This window comes from Cordyceps militaris, assembly GCF_000225605.1.
Source record: "Cordyceps militaris CM01 unplaced genomic scaffold CCM_S00010, whole genome shotgun sequence".
NCBI classification, from domain to species: Eukaryota; Fungi; Ascomycota; class Sordariomycetes; order Hypocreales; family Cordycipitaceae; genus Cordyceps; species Cordyceps militaris.
This window is the reverse complement of record NW_006271978.1, coordinates 71,219-96,339: the sequence shown is the minus strand read 5'-3', so window position 1 is coordinate 96,339 and position 25,121 is coordinate 71,219. Positions and strand designations below refer to the sequence as shown.

General features: G+C 55.0%; 8 protein-coding genes across 8 annotated transcripts in view; 3 read left to right on the top strand and 5 right to left on the bottom strand.

Moving 5' to 3' along the window:
- Positions 1–999, bottom strand: part of CCM_09607 (metalloprotease m41 ftsh, putative) — a gene marked incomplete at both ends in the record, with an annotated part of 3,300 nt that extends 2,301 nt beyond the window's left edge. The window contains 3 exons of the mRNA XM_006674740.1: positions 227–253; positions 714–838; positions 903–999. Coding sequence (XP_006674803.1) covers positions 227–253; positions 714–838; positions 903–999 — 249 coding nt within the window. The remainder of the gene's footprint in view (positions 1–226; positions 254–713; positions 839–902) is intronic.
- A 234-nt stretch (positions 1,000–1,233) lies between these two features.
- Positions 1,234–3,693, bottom strand: CCM_09606 (Protein kinase-like domain; the record flags this gene model as incomplete). Its single annotated transcript, XM_006674739.1, has 4 exons — positions 1,234–1,364; positions 1,415–2,063; positions 2,177–2,205; positions 2,247–3,693. 4 exons carry the CDS (start codon positions 3,691–3,693, stop codon positions 1,234–1,236), a joined length of 2,256 nt encoding a protein of 751 aa, XP_006674802.1.
- A 482-nt stretch (positions 3,694–4,175) lies between these two features.
- On the top strand, positions 4,176–7,178 carry CCM_09605 (ICE2 family protein; the record flags this gene model as incomplete). The annotated part of the gene is made up of 8 exons (XM_006674738.1): positions 4,176–4,205; positions 4,266–4,347; positions 4,650–4,765; positions 4,800–4,998; positions 5,276–5,358; positions 5,405–5,592; positions 5,678–6,347; positions 6,402–7,178. 8 exons carry the CDS (start codon positions 4,176–4,178, stop codon positions 7,176–7,178), a joined length of 2,145 nt encoding a protein of 714 aa, XP_006674801.1.
- Positions 7,179–7,712: 534 nt separating this feature from the next.
- On the bottom strand, positions 7,713–8,126 carry CCM_09604 (uncharacterized protein; the record flags this gene model as incomplete). Its single annotated transcript, XM_006674737.1, has 1 exon — positions 7,713–8,126. One exon carries the CDS (start codon positions 8,124–8,126, stop codon positions 7,713–7,715), a length of 414 nt encoding a protein of 137 aa, XP_006674800.1.
- Positions 8,127–9,148: 1,022 nt separating this feature from the next.
- Positions 9,149–10,483, bottom strand: CCM_09603 (uncharacterized protein; the record flags this gene model as incomplete). Its single annotated transcript, XM_006674736.1, has 3 exons — positions 9,149–9,695; positions 10,089–10,149; positions 10,447–10,483. 3 exons carry the CDS (start codon positions 10,481–10,483, stop codon positions 9,149–9,151), a joined length of 645 nt encoding a protein of 214 aa, XP_006674799.1.
- Positions 10,484–11,021: 538 nt separating this feature from the next.
- On the top strand, positions 11,022–13,114 carry CCM_09602 (uncharacterized protein; the record flags this gene model as incomplete). The annotated part of the gene is made up of 4 exons (XM_006674735.1): positions 11,022–11,488; positions 11,802–11,824; positions 11,926–12,573; positions 12,636–13,114. The coding sequence occupies 4 exons, from the start codon at positions 11,022–11,024 to the stop codon at positions 13,112–13,114; spliced, it is 1,617 nt and encodes a 538-aa protein (XP_006674798.1).
- Positions 13,115–13,726: 612 nt separating this feature from the next.
- CCM_09601 (dihydrofolate synthetase Fol3) lies at positions 13,727–15,712 on the bottom strand (the record flags this gene model as incomplete). The annotated part of the gene is made up of 1 exon (XM_006674734.1): positions 13,727–15,712. One exon carries the CDS (start codon positions 15,710–15,712, stop codon positions 13,727–13,729), a length of 1,986 nt encoding a protein of 661 aa, XP_006674797.1.
- Positions 15,713–20,315: 4,603 nt separating this feature from the next.
- Positions 20,316–25,009, top strand: CCM_09600 (cell division control protein 15, cdc15; the record flags this gene model as incomplete). The annotated part of the gene is made up of 6 exons (XM_006674733.1): positions 20,316–20,462; positions 20,544–20,678; positions 20,747–20,776; positions 20,831–20,895; positions 20,947–22,204; positions 22,253–25,009. 6 exons carry the CDS (start codon positions 20,316–20,318, stop codon positions 25,007–25,009), a joined length of 4,392 nt encoding a protein of 1,463 aa, XP_006674796.1.
- Positions 25,010–25,121: the final 112 nt, after the last annotated feature.

Below are 25,121 nucleotides of genomic sequence, written 5' to 3'. Positions count from 1 at the left end.
AGTATTTAAATTAATAGTTATTTAAAGTTAATAATATATAATAATAATTAGTTAGGATTAAGGTTAAATATATTATCTATATTTAAAAGAAATAAGGCTACCTTATTTAAGGGATGCTACCCTTAGCCGAACTAACTAAGGTACCCTTAGGTGAGGTGTATCCACGGTTTGGCGCCAGGCTCTAAGGATCAAAGACGGCTAAAATCCAGCCAAATTGGCGGCTTACGTGGTCCAGTCTTCGCGTTTTTGCCAACTATCCCTAGTGCTATGCAACCATCTTATATACTTCATCGTGCTACCGCGCTTGAATGCGTTGGCTGACAGCAGAACAATGCAGATTTGACTGAGCTACACGGGACGTGACGTAATACTTGTTAGTCACATGCCAGCGTCCCGTCGTGCCTTGGGCGCTCATTCGGGCATTGTTCAATTGCGGCGGGGGCTAAATAGGCCCTGCGTTTTCTGGGCCACATGACCCTCAGCAAGCCCCGTTGTTAAATGTGCCTGAAGTACTAAAAACAACGCAGTTAAACTTCGGGCTCGAGGGACATTACATCACTGGATACCCACTTGAAGGCCCCGCGCCAGTTGTCATTGAATTGGGAACAACTTTCTAGCTCGTATTCGCATCTTTCCGACACTTAAAGCAGCTGCAAATCAGAGAGGCAATACACTCTTTGTGGCTATGGCGGTCAGAAAGTCAGGGATCAAACTTCACTTTGGCGCGTGACTGACTTGCTTCTTAGGTTGGCGACGAGGCCCTCGCCGGGCGAGAGGAGAAGGACATCACTCAGTACTTTCCCGCAACGGCCGAAGAAAGAAATATTCACTTCAAAGGCTATTACCTTTCGATTTACCAACAACAAACGGGGGACTACAAAACACACATCGACAACGCAAACCCGTCGACAGAGTCAGCTCCATATAACGTGCCTGCAGGGTATTCTGTGTATGTAAGGGGAGGGACTGTATATTTCCAAACTTAAGAAGACATAGCATGTTGGAGGTCGAAAAAACTAATCAGATGATATCCATGAACATTTCCACACCAGAGAGTGAATGTTACATCTTGAGTATTGTCTTTCGGTAACACAGCGGTTATGCATCCTGTTGTCTCGTAGCCTTGGCTCCTTTCCCATCTAAAGAGCCTGCTGTTCTTGATCGCTCCTTTCAGCGGTTCAGGCAAACGTGACACGCAACTGGCCAGCGCATTCGTATACATGTGTTTCATTTCTATTTGCACAATGTCAGTAGAGCTTCAGACCCGTCTCTAGCGTTCGTTACCTCTGTTGTCATCCCTTGGTGGGCGAGGTACTTCTCGTGATACTGATCCTTCATGGATTTCGCCTTGACGGGATGAAGTTCTGGCAGTATGATTTTGTGATTGCTCTAGTAATTAAGATGTTAGTGATACGTTGTAAAGAGACTGGATGGTTCTTGGCACCTTTATCATTGGAGAGAGCCATCGATTGATCAAGAGTGATGGACAACTTCCGCTTCCTATTTTCCAGATTGGCTAATGATGCAGTACTCTGCGTTGATTCGCCATTGGCCGGGGTTCGTGCACAGCATGCTGGCGATCCTGTTAATTCGGTCGTCGGCAATTTAGTCGATGGCGTCGTAGCGACGCGAGGGGCATCTGTGCTTTTGCCAGCATGTCGCGCGGCATCATATATCTTTCTAAACGGGCTTTTTTCATCTTCTTTGCAATAGAAGTCGAGCCGCCTGAATACTTCTTCGCGGTCGGTGACTAAAATCTGCTGCGATTTGATATATGCCCGCACATGTGAAGCTTTAAAGAACTGGCGAATCATCTGAACTTGCCTCTCGCTGAAACTGATGGAGCAAAACGCCAACTCCTGCAGAGAGAGTTTCGAAACCTCCGAGCAAAATGTATCGCTGTTGACGCTGTCGTTGACTGCTCGAATGAATGGGGCACATTTATTCAAGACATTTGACTCAAGTTGCCGAGGTCCAAGCTGTGCCTTTGTTCGTTCAAAGTAAGTTACTAGCCTCAACTGACTTTGCAGATCATTGATCAACTTCGCCGCGTCGCTAAGTAGCTCAGGATGGCGGCACTCCAGAGTGGTTTCTTATTTGGAGATGATAGATAAGACGGTTTTATTGCTTCTAGAGAAAAGTGAAAACACCAACAAAAACTAGAAAACCCGCATACCAATAAAATCAGGCCAGCGCGCTCATTTCCTGCCCAACCCAACACTATCGCCTTCACTGCTCCGTCTTACGCACGTAACTATCCAAAGCATCATTATGCTCTGCGACCTTAGCCTTAGCCTGCTGTATATAGCTTTCCATCTCAACCTTCACCTCAGCCGGGAGTTCAGGCGTAATCCCGCCCAGATGAAGGTCGTGGAGCACTGCCCAATAGATGGCGTCGACATGGTCCGAGTGGTTAAGCCCAAAGTTAAACCAGACTCGCTTAGTCTTCCAGGAGTTACGCATCACGGTAGACAGCGGCGCCTGGCCGAAGGGCTTTTTTTTTAACTTCAGTTCTTCAAGTTCTTCAAGTTCTTCAAGTTCTTCAAGTTCGTCAAGTTCTTCAAGTTCTTCAAGTTCTTCAAGTTTTTCAAGTTCTTGCATAGCGTCTAGGAACTGATCAAGCACAGGTTTGTACTCCTGTAGAAACCAAGCAAAGTAGCCTGTGTCAAGAGCAGTGGCTGGCAGTACTGTGAATAGCGATAGCGGCGGGTCGCAAGCAAACTGGGCCGGCATAGCGTTGGTGAACTCGAGGTCGAAGACACCAAGGATTTTTCCTGTATCAGGATCGACGGTCATATTGCGCGGATCGAGATCTGGATTAAAGGCGCGGAACCCAAAGTTATCGTGTAGACGAAACTCGGGGGAGTTAGATAGCTGCTTGAAGCGGTATCGGGCCTCGAAACGGAGGCGTGCAATGTCCTCAGAGCTGAGGGGCTCGCACGGGGTGTTCAGGTTACGTAAGTTCCTGAGTTGTTTCGACTGCTGATCCCAAACAAAATCGAGATAGCCTTTGGCGTTTGTGAATCCCCTAGTAGGCCAGTCATTAGTCGGGTAGTTCGAAACCCCAAGAACGAGCTGGTGCATGTCGATGGTGAGGGGTCGTCGCAAGCTCCACTGTCCCGTCGTTTTGTTCCTAACGACCGACCCAATGCCGTTAAACGGCACGCGATAGAGTTCAAGATAGAAAGAAGCGATTTGCTGATAGATAGTCGGCAGCAGCTTTTCCGGAGGTGCGCTCCTCAGGAAATCGCGGAGGTTATCGCCCAGTACCCAGTCCATCAAGATGTAGGGGAGCTTGAGAGGCGAGAGGTGGCCGGGCTCTGTGCCACAGCTGTATACACGGGGGACCGGAATAGTCGTCTTTTCCTTGAAGAATTCGAGCCAAGCGGCTTCATTCGCGACCTTCTCTGCGGCGATGGTTCCGGCTGAGTGTCCAGGTTTAGGGGACTTAAGGGCGATATCGCTGCCGCCATCATCAAAGCTGAAGCGGAACACCCTGTTGTAGGAGCCGTTGCTAATCCCGCCCTGGACAAATCTCGCAGGGCCGCGATCGGTAATATGGGCGGTGACGAACTCTTCTAGAGCATGCATATGTTCTTCCTTAAGGCTATCGTCCCAGTCACGATACTGATCGCTGCCTTCGGCGTAGAGCACAGCATCATAAGGGACGGTAAGCAATTCAGTTTGGTCCATGTTCAAAGATATAGGGAATTGCGCAGGTGAGATAGAAGCGGCATGGGAGCTACTAGGATGTAGAGCTTCTGATAAGAGAGGTGAAAGTTGTTGGCGCAGATGAAAAAGGGCGGAGAGTTCGAATCCCTCGGGGTAGATACCGTGGCCGATCAAGTTCTGCTCAACATCGTTGTCGTAGGCAAAGGATCGCTTGGCTTTCGAGGAAACGGTTGTCGCCCTTGCGGACTGAGTCCGTCGGTTTGACGCTATGGAGGATGATTCGTGTTTATAGCTTTCTCAGTCTTTCTTCCGGCTGAAAAAGGGTGGCCGCTGGCTGCGCGGCTACCCCACGTGACGGCGCGGGAGGGCGAACAGGAACTACAACAATTGAACGTGGAGATCGCGACTTTGGTCGCGATATCTTGCCTTGTGACGCCGCAAGGAGGTTTTCGGGCAGAGCTTACTTGGGGTCTGACCAGTAGTTTCAATCTTTATAAAAGAGAATGAATCAATACCACAATACTCTGCAGCTGGTAGGTTTGGATTCTATAGCAAACCGACCCTAGAAACCCGTCACGTTCAAGTCGCCCTAGACAGCACTAACCACCAAAGTCCTGATCCGACGCGAAAATAGAAAACATGTGTGCGGCGAGCGACCCGTGAAGGGGTTAATTAGTATGGGGTTTCCAGCCTTTTGCGAGTGATACCCCTTAGTTGGTTAGGCGTCCGCGAAAGCCGCGCAACTGCGTGACATCGATTGGGTGGTCCCAAATACCTTTACTCCGGACGAGCTCTTGTAGATTCAGCCAGAGACAAAAAATAATTCCCCACCGTGATAATCGACAATCTGCCCTTTGCGCGCCTCGCATCGAATCTGTAACCGAGAGAGATGTTATGATAACGAAGATTCTCACAACGGCGGAAGTTTAGCCCGCATCGCGGGCCGGGAGCTCGGCGACATCTTGTCCCCAGCGCAGCCTCATGCTTGGCTGCTGGCGCCGATTGCGCCGTGGCCGCCTCGGCCATGGAGAAACTTGTTGGCGCGAGGAACAGCATCAGCATGCGGATCAACGCACCGAACGAGATGCCTGTTGTGTACTGGCATCATTACCTGCCTCCACACATAGACCCTGCAGCCGTTCACGGCCGAGGTATTCTATACTGTCCGCAGTGACAATGCCGTGACCGTTGCGGTGCTGTCCCAGCTCCTCTTTGACTTTCAGCAGCGAAGCGCATGGCAAGACGTGCGTTCTGCCCTCACCACTGGCGTCGTCGTGGAACTCTCGTCTGAGGAGCCGGCTGCATCCACAAAGCGTCCAACGCGTCGTGTGGCGTTGTTGTGGCTAGTAGAATGAATGAGGTGGTACATAGTGTGGCTCATGTTGATGCCCCAATTTACCCGTTCGCGCCGCCAGCAGTCACGCGAGGGAACCCAGCGGTACCTGCCGGTGACACGCTAAAACAAGTACCTACGATTTCAGCTGCTCAGGCACCTTTAGGCACCCACCTACCCGTCTCGAGCCCCTCATCAGCTGTGCTCCACACTACCAAGAGATACATCCAGGTACATCACTTCATGCTGCCAGGTCCACAGCTTGACCAGAGCTGTCCACCAGCCAAGCCAAGCTTATCAGCAAGCCGTCCTTGATCAGCAAGAGTGTCCTCTTGTTACCTTGTTACTCCAAAGTAGACCGCCCCGTCACACTTTCACAAGGCGGCTGCCCATCAACAGTCTGCCACCACCCAAAATTCCTGGCTGGCCACCACCTTGGACCTGTCAAACGCGCCTCATCTCATTCCCCCCCTCCTCTTCGGCTCCCTCTCCATAGTTACATCCACGACGACCCAAAGGCAACCCACCATCACCGATTCACTCGATAATACTACCTACCTGCCCGACCGCACAAAACGACCGCAAGCGTTACCCCATCGACAGCAGCTCCAACCCTATTCCTGGGCTCCGCCGAAAATCACCCAAGCTTGTGATCGGTGGACCCTTGCATAGGCACAAGCAAAAAAAGCACAGAATCGGAAGAAAAAAAACTATACGCTCAGCGACGAAGCGCAACCATCGCAGGAAACGCCTTTATATCACACGCCCCCCTCCGTCGGGCGGCTCTACCCCTATCGCTCCGATGTGGTGGACATTCAGCGTGCTCTTCAGCGCCGTCTTCCTCTTCACTATTGTCCTGTCCATCCCCGTCGCCTTTGACGTCGGCGGCCGGGACTCGGGCCTGGCCTACAGCCTCGCCCTCTTTGTCTACTATGTCGCCTACTCGTCGCTCCGCATCGCCGTCCCTGAGCGCTCGCGCTTCGCCTGGTCCGTCCACGCCTTCCTCCGCCTCTCCCAGTGGGTCGTGATTCCGGCCCTGCTCATCTGGGCCCTTGGCCAGTTCGCCATCGACGCCCCCAGCAGCGCCGGCTGGGTCGAGCGCACCCTCGGCGGCGTCCTCCAGTCAGCCCGGCCCGCCGCCGTCTCGGCCTCGTGGTCCGACTACTTCTTTGGCAAGCATGGCCTGCTCGAGACCGTCACCCTCGGCGTCTGGGACAATATTCTCCGCTACTCTGGGCCCATCTTCCAGCTGCTCGAGGGCTTTTGCACCTTGCTGGTCATCCAGGCTGCCGGCCAGATTACGCGCTGGCTCGTGAACCGTGGACGCAGCGATACCTGGGTGGTGAGTATTCCATGTCGACGATCTGTAGCCTCAAAACTGACCAATTCTGTACAGATTGTTCTCCTCGTCTTCTCCGCCTCCATCATCGCCAGTGCCGTCTACTTTCTCTGGCGAGTCGCCCAGTTCCCCCAAATTAGCAACTTTGATGCCACCCTTATTGGTGTCACCATGACCACAGCTGTCTTTCTCTGCGCCTACGGTATCGGGAGTGGACGCGGCAGTCCCGTCGAGTCGTCGCTGCTCTTTGCCTACGTCGTTCTTTGCGTCTACCAGATCTTTACCGACTACATGCCCTCCGACCAGGGAGCCAACCCCGACGACCTCGGTGTCTCCCAGCCCGAGTTTCCGCCTCTGCCGCCCATCATCATGGCCTCGTACTCGACCGTCATCCACCTCCTCAGCTCCTTGCCCAGCGCCATGCACTCGTCGCTCGCCTTTCTCTACGCCGCCTTCCAGACGATTACGCCGTCCGTCATCATCTCCCTCACGTACAGGCTCCTCGTCTTCTACTGCGCCACCCGCATCATCCCCTCGGTGCGCGACCTCGGCGCGAGAGCGCTGCTGCGAGACCCCGACTTTGACGACACGGAAACTTCCAGCGTCTTTCTGGGCATCCTCAGCTGGTTCTCCCCGTCCATCCTCGTGTCCGTCTACACCAGCTTGCTGCTCCAACACTTTTCCGCCAGCGAAGGGCCTGATGGCTGGACGTTGCGCGCCGGGGACGCGGGCAGCAGCAACTGGCGCTGGATCAATGTTGGTCTCACCATGGTCCTATACGGTGTCGAGCTGTATCTTGGCACTGAGCAACAAGACCATTGGAAGGTGGACTAATTGCTCCTCTTTTCACTTGTTTTCCTTTCATTTTTTTTTCCGCACGATACCAAACTGCTTTTGTCAAGCAATCGGTTCTGGGCATTTTCTTCCCGCTCAGGCCGACATTTAAGCCGTTCTGTCACGCCGAGTCGTCGACTATTACCGCATGAATGACGCGAATGGTCATATCAAAGTTTAGAGCGCATCCCAACGGATGATGATTGTTTTGTTCCCCCTTTTGTTTTTTTCTATCAATAGCACATAGTATAAGCTTCACTTCTTCTTTTTCAAAACATTGGGTTTGGGAATGGCGGTATGGAAAAGGGTGATCTGGAGATTTTTCAATCTTCTTCTTTCTTCTGTAAATCAGGCTTTTTAGAAGCTTCAGAGTGGCGTTTATTACGGTTTTAGCAACTTTTTTTTTCTGCTTGTGGTCTTGTTTTTCTCAGCATGGCGATGGTGATATGTCTTCATCGTTTTCATTCCCCTGTTTATTGTTTACACCCAGAACCATTTCAATACTGTTCTTTTTCTAGACGTCCCTAGGCCGCCCTATGCTGACCACATGCGCCCTGCCGGTGCTTTCGGGCACGTACACTTGACCACACGCTCCATCAAGAACCGCTCCGGGCCCTCGAGGCCTGCGCGGCTGGACCCGGCGCCGCAACCCGGGCAGCTCTTGGCCTCGGGCTCCGGCTCCGCGTCGTCCTTGTTGTACTTTTTGTAGTAGTCGAGGGCCTTTTGGTCGTCGATCAAGACGGCGACCGAGACGCGCTCCAGGGTGTCGGCGTTGAAGTTTTGATACATGACGACGTTGTCAAACGGCTTGTTGACGATGGAAAAGGTGTCTCCGCCCGCGTCCTCCTCGGCCTTTTCGTGCGCCTCGCGGCCGACGAGTATCTCGGGATGCCGGGCCAGGAACGCCTGCACCTCGGCTTCGCCAGTCGCGGTGGTGGGTTGCGCCATGAAAGCGTCTTTTTTCGGTCCGTGTTCTGTTTGGTATGCGATGTAGGAGACTGGGAGAATGGGCCACTAAAGAGCGTTGAAAGTAAGCGCGTGCGAGGGCAGAACAACGGCGCCCAATAGAAGAGTGTCAAGCCTACCCGTTTGAGTGAAGGTGTTGGGAGAAGGACAATTCAACAACTGTTTTCTTCTTCTTCGTCTTTCTGGCGGGATGATGTTGGAAAATCGTCTCTTTATAGTTGTGGTGGAAAATGAAGGAAAGAATACAGTGAAGATAACTACGGAGGGAGAGAGAAAGAATTCACGGTTCATTCGTTTGCGGAGGTGACGTGCAGATCGAGGCCTCACTGTACTGTGCGCCCGCACGCACAGTATTATTTTGTTTGTTTAGCACAGCCGCAAGTATACGTGGCAGGTTTCACTCACAACTAGGTAGACAGTACATAATATAAGTAAAAGTTCTACTTTATAAAAGGGTACAGTTGGTATATATTAACTAGTCTTTGGGAAGATGAATCTGCGTCTTGACGACTGCAGCAGGGAACAAGGTCGTCTTCATGGCGTTGCGGGGGAGTCATTGACAGTTGTTAGTGTTCCGTTCGCCACGCTCATAGATGACAATCAAGCGCATGTTTAATTGGTACGGGCCCGAGAGCACCAGTAGTGGGTGTAGAATAAGCCTCTTGATGTTCTTTACTCACGGAACGGCCCAAGTCGAAGCGCTGCCGTGTATCAAGTTTAGTCATTGTGGGCGACGACGTATCCGTCATACGAGAACAAGCTGGCCTGCAAAGCATCTTCAACTTGGCGATTACGGCTTTGACGTCACCGAGAGCACAATTTTGAAAGTCGGCAATTATGCTGACGGCGAGGGCTGATCAAGACCGCTTCTGCAGCCCAAGACGCCCCATCATCAAAATGAACGAACAGAGAGGCGCAGCATGACTGTCGTCCACCCAACGCGGAGACAAAACTCAAACTGTGTCTTTAATCTCTGCAGATCCTTGTGAGAGGGGTCACGAGGGTCAAAGCCGGCATAGGCCAAGAGAAGCCGCATCGTGCCGCTCAAGTATCAACAACGCCACGACGACGGCACCAGGTTTTTTTTCCGCGAGTAAAAGCGGCGTGATGCTCCCCGTCCGCAGCGGCTTGTGCAGATCTTGCCAACGAGCTGCCGCGTCCAGGGGGTCGATGACGCGTCCGCCCGAAATGCGGCCGTAGAATCGGGCACGCATTGTGTTGGTGGAGGCGCGCCCATCGACGCCGAGGACCGGCGAAGTGCGACAGAGGAGCTTATGGGCTGTACGAGGCAAAAAGAGAAACCAGTGGGCTGCATGTCTCACGCTTGGCGGGAGCAACAGCCATCCCGGCCCCGATGATCCCCCAGACGAGGGCTCGGCACGGTCCCGAAACGAGGCTCGGAGTGGGTACATGACAGTCGATTGGTGGCAGATTTGATGCACGACCTGCATGGCACTTTTACTCAGACGCCTCTGCGACAGCGAGAGCGACGTCGTTTGCTGTTTGCTCGGCGAGGAGGAAGCACTTATAGGGTGGTGGCAACGCAGGTGACTGCTCGCAAGCGTAGTAAGCCACAGTCAGGAATTCAGCCAGTTGGGTTGCACTAAAACTCTGACTTGCATAGAAATCGTTTAGTCACAATTTTTTATCTTGTCAGAAAGGAAGCCAGGCTGCGCTCGGTAGCCGCAGGATTGCCGAGAAACCTCCCCAGAACTAGAAAATGCTCAGCGGATACGTGATACTGGTGCATGTCGGCCCAAGGCCAGGAGTCAGAATACAACTGACTTCTGTAAGCTGACATTTGCAAAGAGACGCATTGCAAAATGCGGGGAGATACCCTCTTCACTCGCGCAAAGGAAAGGCTGCGTGCTTCGATAACATGATGCTTCTCTGTGTGCTATACGCATCCTTATTGATGAGACGCGAGGGCCGCACGAAGCTGACCGCGCGCGGAGGGAGAGCGCCGATCCGAACATGATCGTCCCCTCAGTTGGCTTATTTGGTGCTAGAGCCAAATCAAGTCTATGCCGATGAGAATCATGGACGGCCGGAGGGCTACAACGCTGCACGGTCATCATGCATACAAGTGCGGCATAGATTTGAGCAGCAGGTTAGAAAATGATGGAAATAAAGGTGTGAATGCTGTAGGAAACACATTTGGCCTAATCACAAACGTACACGACTGAATGCACATGTATGTCTAAGAAGTAGTTGCAATTGAGCCGGCGAGGGCAATTCTCCGATGGCGTCTTACAAGTTGTTGCCTGTTCCGTCTACGCATCCGCCATACACCACAACTTACAGAAGGGCAAAAATATTTGCATCAAGAGGTAGTTCATGTTGACAAAAGTCAGTGGCTAGGACCCAGTCACCAGAGTATGATATCCGAAAGATGATGGGGTAGTAGTACATTCCACAGATGCAAGGCACTCAAACGAGACTCAAGATTCGAGGAAGCACCGACGCTGTTGATAGCACAGGCCCGGTGAGCCGAGTAGAGCTAGTTGGTGGTTGTGATGCATGTATGCAACCGCTTCCATGTCTGTCTTGTACATTGGGAATGACAAGGCTCTACTCCGCAGAAGTCGTGGAACACTTGGCAATGTAGCTGCACTAAGCTGACATCTGCTTGAACTCGACAGAACGCAACCAAATAATGTAGTGACGTGGGATTCAAGGGTGTCGGAACAGGTATATAAAGGTCCGTTGTTGCTGCCAATTCGAACATTCAACTCACAATCATCACAGCATCCCGCAGCGACTACCAAGCAAAGACACTCAGAGTTTTACAAGAGTAAGTATAGACAAAAGCGATCCATCGATACATGACGTTAATATATTGTCTCTTGCTAGGCTACACTCGAAACAACCGCCAACATGAAGTTCTCCAGCCAAGCCTTGACCATGCTGGCCGTCATCGCCCTCCACGTCGGGCTCGCCGCCAGCAGCACCGAGTCCGACGTCTTCCTGGCTCAGCACCCCGACATCCAGGTCGGCCGGGACGCGCTCGTCAAGGCCGAGGCCGCCGCGGGCCCGGACTCGTTCAGCATCGTCAACAAGCCGGCGGACGGCGTCGTGCTGTACCAGCACTTTGACCCCGACACCCACGAGCGTGTCTCCGCCGTGGCGCTCGTCGACGACAAGGAGGCCGAGACGTACTACAAGACGTACAACAAGGACGGAGACGCCAAGGGCGCCGTGATGAAGCGGTTTGATGCCGCGGTCGGCAAGTGCAGCCGGTCCGAGCAGGTGCCTCGCGGCTTGTTTCCGCGCGCTTCTCGCTGCGGCCAGTTTTGCTCTCGCGGCCACAGCTGCACCGTAGACCGCCGGTGCCCTGCGTGCCGGTACGTCGGAGGTCACTGCCAGTGGCAGCTGAGCTGCCAGCCACGTTGAAAGATTTGCCCCGAGGCTGGTGCTGTGTGTGTGAATGATGAGCCCACTGTCAGGCTAAGCACGGCAAGCGACGGCAAGATGATGATGAAACTATGTTGATTAGCAGTCCGCAATAGGGCAATGTGGTTGAGTAGGCAGCTAGTTTAACATTGTTCAATTTATTGCTTTATATTTGTGGCTGTCCCGCCGTATAGCACCGTGTTGGGCCATGTCGGACCCCGGAACCTCACGGTTTATAGAATATGACGGAAACAAATAACATAGAAACAAGAAGAAATACAAGGGAAGTAAACAAAAACTAATTTTTTTTTGATTTCGAATTCGTCTTGCTTCGGTCCGGTCGCATCACTAGCTGTTGCCATCATCCCACCTTGAGACTACCCTACAGTCCGCCCACCTCGGCTCAAACACTCTCCATCACGACTACACCTCACGCCCACGCCCACCAAATCCAGCCGGTTCTGCGTCATGCCCGAAAACACAGCCCCTTACCAGACACGCGGTCTACCGCCCATGCCGGCCGTCTCGCGGCAGACCCTCCCCATGGGCGGCCTCCTCGTCGACGTCTACGGGCTCGACGAGCTGCCCGCCGGCGACCGGTCGGCGCTGCCGACCACCTGCCTGTGGCTGCTGCACCCGCGCACGCGGGCGCGCGGGCACATGGCCGACATTGCCTCGCGCGTGCTCGCCGCCTGGCACGCCGCCGCCGCCCCGCAGACGCCGTCGCGCAACCTGGTCGCGCTGGCGTTTGACATGCCCAACCACGGCTCGCGGCTCGTCAGCGCCGCCGCCAACGAGGCCTGGGACGGCGGCAACGCGACGCACGCCGTCGACATGCTCGGCATGGTAAAGGGCGCCGTCGCGGACATGGCCGGCCTCATGGACCTCGTCGAGGCGTACCTCGGCCTGCGCGCCGCCGACGCCGCCCACGTCTGTCTGGGCTGGAGCCTCGGCGGGCACAGCGCCTGGCAGGCGTGGATCGGCGAGGACCGCATCGACGCCGCGGTGGTTGTTGTGGGCTGTCCCGACTTTACGAGTTACGTTGGGGGGGGCTTGACCAAGTACGAAGAAATGCGCTGACTGAAAAAAAAAAAATAGACCTCATGAGCACCCGCGCCGCCGCTGGCAACCTCGTCGTCCCCGCGGGGAGCAGCTTCCTCGGCAGCAGCCACTTCCCGCCGAGCCTGGCGCGCGTGTGCGCGGCGCACGACCCCAAGGCCCTGCTGTTTGGCGCCGACGACAACCACCGCCGCCGCCCCGTGCCGGACGTGCCGCTCGGCGAGGACGACCGGGAGCGCGTGCGGAGCGTGCTCGACCGCCACCGCGTCGCGGGCAAGCGCCTGCTGCTGTGCTCGGGCGGCCGCGACACGCTGGTGCCGGCCGCGGTCGGGCAGCCCGTGGTGGACGTGCTGACGGAGGCGAGCGCTGGCTGGTATCCGGCCATGAGCGTGGAGAGCAGGGTGTATGAGGATGTCGGGCACGCATTCAGCAAGGACATGGTGACGGATGCTGTGGCGTTTTTGGTCGATGCGGTCGCGCGAGGGCCAAGAGAGAGAGAGAGCAAGGCCAAGATTTGAGTGGTGGGTGTGTGTACGGTGATGTACTTATCTACAAGGATGCCCATGTAGAAGATGTATCAAAGAAACGGCTCCGGCGCCTCGGGATCCAGCATTCAGCCGCGTCTATTTTACCAACAGTCTTGAGCCCACTCTACGCTCCTCACGCCCGGTCCGCGGCCATTCTCATCCCGCGTCCACTCCTCTGCCGCCGCCGCCGCCACCACCCCAAGCCCGGAGACAGGAATCATCCTCCAACGTCCGGCAGCGCGGCTTACGCTACGCGTGCACCGGGAGATCCAATTTGCGGCGCAGTGGCCCCCCAGACACTGCGTGACTCCTTGACACTCTGTGGTACGATTCCAGCGACGCAGTCCTCGATTAACATGTCGGGGGGCGCCAAGGCGAGCAAGAAAGCAGAGACCAGTAGCTGGCACCAGTAATTCTAGAGGCGCTCATCAGCAATGAATGAGTTTGTATAGGGACGTCAAACGTCGCTAGTTCTTGTCTAAATGGTATACAATTAAGCGGTGAAACCGTAAACAAATTTACATGAAGTCGCCACGGTTCGCTGCAAACAAAGTCCGAAATGGTATCGATAGTGTACAAGAAAATGAGGAGTGAAAAAAATGCTTAGCTCCTTTCACCGTTGTCTGCATCTGATTGCTTCGAGCCATCCGACTGAGTTCCGGGTTGAGATTTCGGTCGCAGCTCTGCGCTCTCATCTCCTCCATCTTGCTTAGGAGCATGCTCTCGTTTGCGGCGTGCAGGGCCCGGCGGACGTCCGTAAATCTGCGAATAGCTCATAAACTTCATCTCGGGGATGGCGACCCGGTAGCCGCGTAGCTTGTACATGGCGTCCTGGTACGCGGCAATGTGCTCGCCCTGGCGCCGAATCAGCTCCTTGACGGTCCGCACCATGTCCACGCGCTCGGCCGGCGCCGCCCCTTTCCTGGTCGGCACGCCCTTTTCCGTATCGAGCTCGATGCACTCAATGGCCTGCGCATAGCGCGTGGCCTGGTTCTGGTGGTATGCGGCGCGGCTGTGCACCTTCTTCGTCTCGTCGGACACAATGGCCGAGGTGCGCGGCGGCTCCTGGTTGCTGCTCTCGTCGGGGGCGACGAGGGCAGAGCTGCGTATCGGGTTGAGGCGCCAGTGGCGACGCGCCTGCTTGAACTCGCGCGCCTCCGCCTCAGTCAGCTCACGCGTCTGCGCGAGCTGCGTGTAGTACCACAGCTGCGAGCGCCCGGGCCGCATCGTCTTGAACTTGCGCCGCGTGTGCACGCCCTCGGTGTTGTACAACTCGCGGATGAGATACAGGCTGCCCGTGACGACAATGGGGCCCTGCTCACCGGCCTTGTCGCACGCCCACTGGACGGCCGCGTCGACGCTGGGGTCGCCGTCGTAGAGCTGCTCGGGGCTGGTCACGATGGATTCGGCAATCTCCCGTCCGAGCTGGGCAGGTGCCGCCGACGGCTCGTTGGGGAGCGGCTGGTACTCGACAAAGGCGAAACGATCCTGCGGCCGCAGCAGCGTCTCGATGAGGGAGGCAAAGGGTTTCGTTTTGCTTGCCGAGAGGCCCATGATCCAGGTGACGGGCTCGTCGCCCTGGCGCATTTGGTTATCAATGTAGGTCGCGAGAGCCTGGACGCCGAGCATGTTATGCGCGCCGTCGACAAATATGGGCTGCTCGCGAAGTCCATTGGTAAGATCGCGCACCGAAATTAGGTCCTTTCGCCCGGGTGGGTATGGGCGCTTCGACAGCAGCTTGTTGAGGTCGATTTCCATGTCAGGGAGGAGCTTCTTGAAAGCTAACAACGCACAGAGCAGATTTTGTCTCTCATAGTCCTCGAGTTGGTACTTGTCCGCATCAATTGGAGTTAGCAATTCGGTATGGTCGTCGGTCAAGTAGTATGGGGCGCCAATACTGCGTGCATGGTCTGTGAGCACGCGCAGCACTTCGATCGAGTTGGTATGATCGATGACGCAGGGTACAAATGGCCGCATGATGCCGGCTTTGACACCCGCAATCTCTTCAATCGTGTTCCCCAGATACTCTTGATGGTCGAGACCAATCTTGGATATCACAGTGACGCCCTTTTCGTGCATGGCATTGGTGGCATCGGAGCCACCACCCATGCCAACTTCGACAATGCCGTATTTCACGCGCAGCGTATTGAATATTCGGAATGCAACAGCCGTGTCGAGTTCAAATGGCGTCAGCTCGCCAGGATCCTCGCCAGTCTGAAATGTCCAGCCAGAGGCGGCCCTGTGAAACCGGGTCTGCACGCTTCTGATCTCGGACTCGTAGAGCCTTTCGTTTGGATACATTCCATTGATTGTGATTCCATTGCGTGCGCCAAAGAGAGACGGGGATGTAAAGACGCCATGGCTAACACCCGATTGCTTAAGCATATAGGAAAGGAGCGTGCATATCGAGCCCTTGCCATTGGTCCCTCCAACGTGGACTCCTGTCCAAGATTGCTCCTTTTGGATTGCTCGGGTGATACGCTCCAGGCCGAGACGAATATTGCGCCTGTCGCCCTCGAGCTTCCTTTGCGCTGGGATGGCTGTCCTGACGCGGTCCAGAGCACGTTTGAGGTCCCTGGCGGAAGGCATGACGGCCGCCTTGCTGCGAGACTATAGGCTCCGTTCAGGTCAGAATATGACAAACGAAGTGATGAGCCAAGTCGAGCGCTTCATTGACGCTGTCATGAAGATGAGCGTTATTGCGTGATATGATGCTAAGCATGTGACCGATGTGATAGCAAGCCTGAGATTTAAAGTGAGGTCGCCGCGCCACACATTGAAGTTCGCTGCGCCACAGTATGTCGGAAAGTTGATTACCCGCTCCGGACGGGGGCTGACTCGAGTTTTTTTATTTTTTTATGCAACGTCAAGCACCACCGCACCACCGCACCACCCGCACCACCACCACATTTATTCACCCCTGTCGCACGTCCTGGCAACCTCACCATCCCCCGTTCGACTGGCGGCTCCGTTTTTCGTCTCTCCACCAGTCTACAACACCGCGATCACTTCGAAGCTATCACAACACAGCAGACTGCCTCTCTGTCGCGTCGCAGCCGTAGTCGTTTCTTCCTCGTGCTGGTCGTCTGAGCCATTACGTTGCTGCTTTTTCGCAGGCAGCCAACTTCCATTCGACGGCATCGCAGACATGGGTCTTCCGTAAGTGCGCCATGTTTTCCAACCCTCTCTCTGATCTGGCGCGTTCTGCTGCGCATCTATCTTGTGTCGTATCATCCTCTGTTCAATGCTCCATCTCTTGCCTTGTGCGGTTTTATCCTGACTTGCATGTTGCGCGCGCTCACTGCATTGATGCGGCTCAGCTTAGAGAAATAGATGGTTACACGGGCGAGCGCGCGCCGAACAAGAATCCATCATCAAAATGGCAGCCGAGCCAATTCGCTAATCATCCCGCATTGAATAGACTTTTTGTCGCTCCTGTCGAATCCGACGTGGCTCGCAAAGCCGCCCCCAAAAACAGGTCTACATCGCCCTCGCGCACTTCCATCCGTCGCGCCGATCGCCCGAGTGAGCGGGAACGCCAGCGCAACGTGGTTCGCCGCGCGGCGGCCCGAATCTACGGCCCCGTTCAGCGTACACTGGGCACGAGAGACCCCCAGGAGCGGCCGCTGCCATGGATTGAGTCGGATGCGGCGTCAGACTATACTCGCATGGATCTGCGGGAACGCCCGTCTCCCTCTCTTGACGGCCGGTCACCGGATGATACCCACAGAAGCGTACTCAACAGGCAACGTCTGGAAGAGCAACGTCTGGAAGAGCACGTCGAGGAAGCTCAGAGAAGTCAACGCCACAGGCAGTATATGGAAGAGCACATGTCTTCGGTGTTTGGTACCAGCTGGCATGATCTGCCCTATGGCCCTCCAGCAGCAGCGGATAACCAGGACACTGATCTTGGTTGGTGGTCTATTGACCCACAAGGACGAGGCCGGCGCCCGCGAATGGTATGTGCTTCACCAATCTGGTAGTTGCAAGAGTAACTCATTTCTTTTATAGATGACTCCGATCTCATCCCGCTTTACGCGCAGCCCTGACGCGATGGTGGCGGCGCGTGCGCGCACGTCTTCGCCGTTGGCTACAGAGGCAATGTCACAGGCAGCCCAGAATAGTCGCCAGCGGCGTATTCGCGTTTCGCATCTTGCGCGTGACGCGTCCCCCCCGCGCCGAACCCCGGGCAATCTCTACAGGACCTTTGCGGACGGTCTAGGTGACCGCGAGCGAAGTCTCAGCCCAGACGGGTGGGACACGCTGCACACGACCTTGGCGCCGGATCCGCAGCCACCGAGTACAAACACATCGTTTGCTTCAGGGACTGATGTGCAGAGCGCCAACCAATCCGCAACACAAACGTCTAGAGCGCAGCCAGCCGCATCATGGCCATCTGCAGCACAGCCAACTGCTGTACAACCGTCCAGTGGTGGTTCGATACTCCCCGACGGCTTTGACGACGCGCCTATAGATACGGGATGCGATTCAGCTTGCGAGCACTCTGATATAGACGAAGGTGACAATGTGGCTGCCGGGTTTCGCGCTGCATATCGAAGCCGAACAGAGCCTCGTAGTCAAAATTCGACGATTGCGCGTTACGCACGATCCGCCAACCGCATGCGGGAAGGGCCTCCTGGCTTCGCACGCCTCGGTGCATCAAGCATAGCGGAGCGACAGGCCCTGAACGGAGTACCGATACCGGATACCAGCAGCCGAAATTCGGGGGCCAGTCGGGCTTCCATGGGCGCAGGAGGACAGGAGGATACGAACCTGGCGCGGAATGCTAGGATGATGGCATTCTCGCCCGTTGCAGCACCCGCAGAGGAAGACTGGTCTGGGATGCAGCACATCATGCGAAGCCTAGCGCAACGAGAAGACATTCCGGAGGAATGGTGGGCTGAGGCTGGCCTCAGCCGCACACTGTCTCAACAGGGTACAAACTAGGCATTCAGTTGCGCTTCCCAGCAGCGGTCCAGTCGAGATTGTCATTGGGATTGAAGTGCACTACGAAAGTTGTGCGTGGGATACATGATATATTCTTCGGCGCTAATACTTCAAGGGATGCTTAGGCGCTATTTGACGATGGTGTTATGAATTTGAAGAAGTATGCTGTGCGAAGCAGCTCGCTGTACATTATCCGATCTGCATGAATATATGTACGCCTGGGGCCGCCTGGGGTGGGCACCATGAAGTGTGTATTTATGCAGACAAGGCAGTGCATAGTTGAGATGGTCTGAGGGATGTGATGGACGACCATTTTGATAATTGCTAATTCGTACTCAGAAACTCATACAGTATGCAGCCAATGTTAGCAGTTCTTTTTTGTCGCAAGACATGATAACATGGAGTGAGGCGCCTGTGGAGGGTAGTGCAGGGACCTATAAATAGAGCGGGCAGCAAGACAGCAAGGCTGGGGTCGCGCTGGTTGGGCAGCAGAGTGACACGGGGTTAAGCGACGCAACTTGAATCACTAGCTCCATTATGTGAAGCGATATTGCTGGGTAGAGATGTCAATGTGTGTGTGTACTGTTGGACATGCTGCTCTGTTCTATGGATGGGCATAGTCGTCGCAGAGACAATGGGTGGGTGGTTCTTTGGTTGCGAGCTCTTGGAGGATCTTCCTCTTTCAATGCAGCTAAAGTTTCAGTATTGTGCACTGGGCGCATTGTTTCCATACAATTGTTACATTTTACTTAATGGCGGCCTGGCAGGGGCATCTCGGCATGCGACGGACGTTGTGGCGGCCAGGGATGTGTCCAATGGCGGGCTGAGGTCGGCGGTGGCACGAGGGCGAGCAGGCATGCCAGCTGGTTGGTATGCGGTGGGCGGGCATAGTCGGCCTGGAAGATGGGAGGTGAGATTGTGCTAGTTATGTTTTTGTGCCTGTAGTTATTTCTTGCATGTCTTGGAATATCTTGAAGATCTCAGGATGGAGAGGTGTAGGTTGCGCCTTGTTGAGGTAGCACCCTACCTGTAATTTGTACCAGCTGCTGGTTACCTAGGCTGGTGAAGGCTGTTGGGCGGCACTGACTGGCGTGCCTGAGCCGCGGAGCAGTGGCTGCATATGCGCGGGAGGGATTTATCCGGAGGCTCGGAGGGAATAATAGAGGGAGTTTTTGGCAAATAAACATTTCAAGCTTTCCTGCTCTTTTGCTAACTACTCTGTGGACGGACGAATGCATCAACGCTGCGACTCCCTTCAGCGCGGTTTAGCGGCTCAGCTCGTCCAACCCCCCTCCCTGTAAGCACCTGTAAGCACCTGGAATGGCCCTTGTTGTGCCCTGGATCAGAAGCAGGTACCATGTTACTCCACTCCCTTGCTTCGGTTGTCACGACGGAACCATCGACACAACGCACCACAAACCACCATACACGGTCGAGTTTTATTCCTTCTCTGGCCTTGTTCGTCTCTGCAGCTTTGCAGCTGGCCAGTTGAACTACCCCAGCGACATCAACCTCATTGCACCACTCCCTTTGCACCTCCCGCACGAGCTGTCCGCACCCACCAACGTCCAAGCTCACGATAGCCCCGGCCGCCTAGGCACCTTGCCGTTTTTCCTCTCGACAACATCTTTCGTCCGACCCTCCTCCCTCCAGACGGGTATCCGAACCCCTACCGCCGTGCCGCGCCGCGCCTTTTTGGCCATATAGCTGCACTTGAAGCCCTTTCCTTGCGGCATGCTCAGTAAAGCATCCGACAAACCGCCGCCCTCGTAGTAGCCCTGTCTCGACAGTCGACAACAAACATCTAGCTGCGACGCGGCCCTTCCCTCCCAACTACCCACGTGCCTCCCGGCCAAGGCTCAAGGGCCTTTCGCAACGCATCGAATGTGACCCAAGTCGCGCATACTCCGGACGTCGTACCCTACCCTCTTCTCGTTCCTTGCCTTGGAAGCTTGCATTTTCGACATCGGCAAAGTACTCGCTGCTGGACGACGAGACCCGGCCCCGGCCGCCATCGAACCATTCGCTCCCTCGCGTGTGTGCAGCCAAACGAAACTATAGTTGTCCCTCGATCCTTGTGTGATGCCACAACATCCGCCGCCGCAATCTCGACGAGCCGGTTACCATCTGCTATAGAGCCCGCTGCAGCATCAAAGAAGCTGCATGACCCACCCGGCGAGCAAAGAGACAGCGGTCCTCGGAGGCTGGTCGTGCTTTCAAGCCGAGCCGCCTTGTCATGGTAGCCATGCCCGGTGATCGGCACGCCCAATTCGGCGATGGCCGCCCCGGGATCGTGGCTACGCGGGAAAAGAGCTCGGCCCCGGCTACCCCATCCCGCCGCGAGAAGATACGGGAGAGCTCCGCGCACCAAGACCCCATGCTCAAAGATTATGTATGTTCCCAGCTACCTCTACCACGTGTTGTCCGCCACTGGATCTCGGTTGCCATTCTCTAACACAAACCCTGCCTCTAGCGACTTGGAGAGTGCCTAGGCAAAGGTGCATTTGGATCTGTTTACAAAGCCTTCAATTGGAACACGGGCGAGGCCGTCGCTGTCAAGCAGATCAAGCTTGGAAATCTGCCAAAGAGTGAATTGCGCATGATTGAGGTGTGCTACATAACACCCGCCGCCTTCCTGTCGTGTCGCCCCAAGCTAACCACCTTTCCGACTTGTAGAGCGAAATCGACCTGCTCAAAAACCTCCACGTACGTCGCACAGGATGCACCCATCCGATGCTTCTCCCATACTGATGTATCTAGCACGACAATATTGTCAAGTATATTGGCTTTGTCAAGTCTACTGACTGCCTCAACATCATTCTCGAGTAAGCCTTGATCCTTAGTCAATGGATCGGCTGCGTGCTGACTCGCCCCAGATACTGTGAAAATGGCTCCCTTCACTCGATATGTAAAGCATACGGCAAATTTCCGGAAAACCTTGTCGGCGTGTATATGACGCAAGTCCTTCAAGGTCTCCAGTACCTACACGACCAGGGTGTAATCCATCGAGATATCAAGGGCGCAAACATCCTCACAACCAAAGATGGCACTGTAAAACTGGCCGATTTTGGTGTTTCCACCAGCACACTGGCCGGTGGTCAAGACAAGGAAGCTCAAGTCGTAGGCACGCCCTACTGGATGGCTCCAGAGATTATCCAACTTTCTGGCGCCAGCTCAGCCTCTGACATCTGGAGCTTGGGCTGCACCGTCATCGAACTGCTCCAAGGAAGGCCTCCCTACCATAATTTAGCAGCAATGCCTGCGCTTTTTGCCATTGTCAACGATGACCACCCTCCTTTACCAGAAGGCATTTCGGCCGCGGCAAGAGATTTCCTCATGCAATGCTTCCAAAAAGACCCCAATCTGCGAGTCACAGCACGGAAGCTGCTGAAGCACGCTTGGATTGTCGGATGCCGCCGAGCCGCTGCTCCAGTGGCCAAGGCACCTGCCAACTTCAATCAAGCCGTCGAGGAAGTCAAACAGTGGAACAAGGCTCTCAATTCTTCGGATGCCCATCTACGAACTTCAACCGGCTCAGACGCCCCACCAGCTGCCCGATTCCCGGGAGGAACGCCCGCCAAGGGGCCGTTGTCCATGTCCAAGTCCAAATTTGGTGTACAAGCGTTGAAGATTCCCGAGCTTGCCGACAGTGACAATTGGGACAATGATTTTGACACTACCCTCTCGCCGAGTGCGCTCCAGCTGCCACATCTTCGAACCCAAGATAACTTTGGCGGTATGCTCTCTAGCGATCGTCTCAAGGCGTTCGCTTCCGCAAATGATTTACGAAATGAAAATAGCTACGATGATGACTTCGAGGGCGAGCTACTCACGATTAAAGGCCCCTCACAATATGACCTAGACCTGCAACAGCAAACCATTCGACCAATCTCCAAGGCTTCGGCGCAGGTTGCCGAACCTAGGAGGCACACTCGACAAAAGTCGATTCCCGCGAACTCCGCAGGCTCCGCCTTGCAACCGACAAGATCTCCCCCCAAGGCCCATTTTGGCAACAAGTTTGAATTGCCGACACGACACGATATTGCCTTCCGTGAACAGAGCGCCGAGGACTATTCCGACTTGTTTCTAGAAAACGACAATGAATTCAACCAACGAGTTAACCAAGTTAAAAAGGTTTGTACACCAAGTGTCATTACAAGCAAGTCTTTCTAACGTGATTAGGGCATTCGCGGTCCGGACTCACCCCAGTTGTTCCATCCTTCAGATCTAACAAGCCTTCCACGCTCCATGCTCGCCCCCGATGGCGGCAGTATCAAGAAAAAGCCTGCTGCCAGACCCTCAGTCCTACCTGATCGACCAATGCGACGCACGCGGTCATCTGTGGAAATTCAAAAGTTTGCCGAGGACGACGATGAAGACTTTTCAGATGTGTTTGGCCCCGAAAGCTCCAGTGCTACTAAGCCAGTCAGCGAACGTGGCTCTGAAGATGGTGGCTTGATGCTACTCTCCAAGGTGTCAAGCAACTCTTGGCTTGGCGACGACGAGGACGAAGACGACCCGTTTGCGCTGATGGATCCTGGTTGGGATGAGATGGATCTGGAAGCAAATATTGCTCGTGACAGACACGCGCGATTAGGAGAAAAGGTGGAAGATCTGGTCCGATCTCTTACAATGGAGCAAGGCGAAACGGCTCTGATTGAAACTGCAGAAGATTTACTTTCTCTGCTATGGGAGAATACAGAAGCCAAGAATCTCATCATCAGCGCCCACGGCCTTCTCCCCATCCTCGAGATTCTGGAACCTTGCACTGTCAAAAGTAAGCAGTATATGATCCTGCAGCTTCTGAAAGTGGTCAATGCCATTATTCTTGATGATGTCGAAATCCAAGAAAACCTCTGTTTCGTTGGTGGTATGCCCATCATCACCAAGTTTGCCGCTCGACAGTACTCGGATGAGATCCGCCTTGAGGCTGCGGCTTTCGTGCGCCAAATGTACCAGACGTCAACACTGACACTGCAAATGTTTGTGTCTGCCGGTGGTCTCAACGTCCTCGTGGAATTCCTTGACGAGGACTATGATAACGCCCGAGATCTGGTTCTCATTGGCGTCAATGGTATCTGGAACGTCTTTGAATTACAAGGGCCGACACCAAAGAATGACTTCTGCCGAATTTTTTCGCGGAGCAAAATTTTGTATCCTCTCGCTCTCGTTCTGCACCGCGTGCTAGATGAAGAAGGCGAGGATGAGCTTGGAGAGCTCATCGAGGGTCGCATTGTCAACATCTTCTACCTCTTCAGCCAGGCGGAAAACTACGTCAAGGAGGTTGTGGCAGACCGACAGGTGCTCAAGAGCGTTCTGAAGGATTTGCGCCGCATGACTCCGGTGCATCAGATTACGATGCTCAAGTTCATTAAGAATCTGTCCATGCTGTCAACAACGATTGAAACCTTGCATTCCGCTGATGCCATCGAGTTTCTCATTGACTTGCTCGGTTATAGCATGAAGAGAGGACAGATACATTTCCGCGAAATGTCGAATCAAGTCTTGAATACCCTTTTCAACCTGTGCCGTCTAAGCAAGGAACGCCAGGAAGATGCCGCTGTTGGCGGCATCATCCCGCTGCTTCTGCGCATCATGCGCACAGATCGACCGCCAAAGGAATTTGTGCTGCCGATACTCTGCGACATGGCACACTCCGGGTCCAAGGGCCGTCGATACCTGTGGCAAAACAAGGGTCTCGAGTTTTACGTGTCCCTACTGACTGACCAATATTGGCAGGTCACAGCGCTTGATGCCATTCTCGTATGGCTGCAAGAGGAGACGGCCAACGTGGAGAGCCACCTGATTGATGGCGGCTTCACAAGAGCCATCATCAGCGGCTTCAACACGAATCGTCTCAACTCTTTCGACTCCAACCTCCTGGAGCCTCTGCTCAAGTTGCTGCGCCTGAGTCCTGGCGTCGCCGCCTCGCTCGCCAAGCCAGAAATGTTTGCGGGCATCGCGCAGCGACTCGGACACAAAAAGGCTGTCGTTCGTTTGAATTTGCTGCGTTTGGTGCGCACCATTATCGATACCTGCGACACCGTCCTTGGCAAGGGCGACGGCACCACGTCTCTCAACAGCGCTCAGGTACGATCACTGATGGAAGTGATTCAAACGCTGGCCGAAATTGATTCTGCTGTTTTGGTACGAAACCTGGCGGCAGAGCTGGTGCGATCCCATCTCGAAAGCCGTCCCTCGCCAAGCGCGGTGATGCGCCATGACAGCATCGCCTCTTCCCAAACCAACTCGGCCTCGTCTTCGCGACGCTCCGCCACGCGACGCAACACCAGCTACACGCCCCCTAGCCTGCAATCGTCCATTTCCTTTCCGCAGACGCCGACCCATCGAAGCCGCGCCAGCCTCGCCGGCAACGCCCTTATTGAAGTCGCCGCCAGTCCCCGGCGCGTCGTTGCAGGCGGCAGTGGCGGTAGTGGCAGCGGCGGAGGCGGCGGCGTCTTAGACCGCGACAACCTGCTGTTTCAGCAGTACCGCCCGCGGAGCCGCGACGGCACCAACCTACCGCGGCGCGTCAGCGGCGACGCCAGCTCCACGACGAGCAGTCATAGCAGCAGCGGCCTCATGATGCCCCCGTCCTCTGCGTCCTCGGCGGCCAAGAGCCGTCTGCCGCGGACCTCGCTGGCCAGCATCACGTCTAGGGGCGGTGTGCTCGGCACCGGCATCCGCGGCGAGCCCGCGCCGCCCATGGTCGTGCGTAGCGACAGCAGCGCCAGTAATAAGGAAAATGGCAGTGGCGCCAGCAGCAGCGGCGGTGCGGCGGCCCGCATGATGATGGGTCCCTGGGGCGCCGCAGCAGCCATCGCCGGCGCTGGTGGGGGAGCAGCCGCCGCCGCCGCAGGGAGCGGACGGCGGGAGAGCACTGCTCGGGAACCGACTAGCAAGAGACGAGTACACGGGACTAGCGATGCCAGGTGGTGAAATGATGAGGCCGACAACCACACACGGCCATTTCAATCAAGCCATTAATATAGCTTTGCCAGGGTGTTGTGTTTTGTTGTTCCCGTGTATAGATGGGAAGGGGAATGAGGAT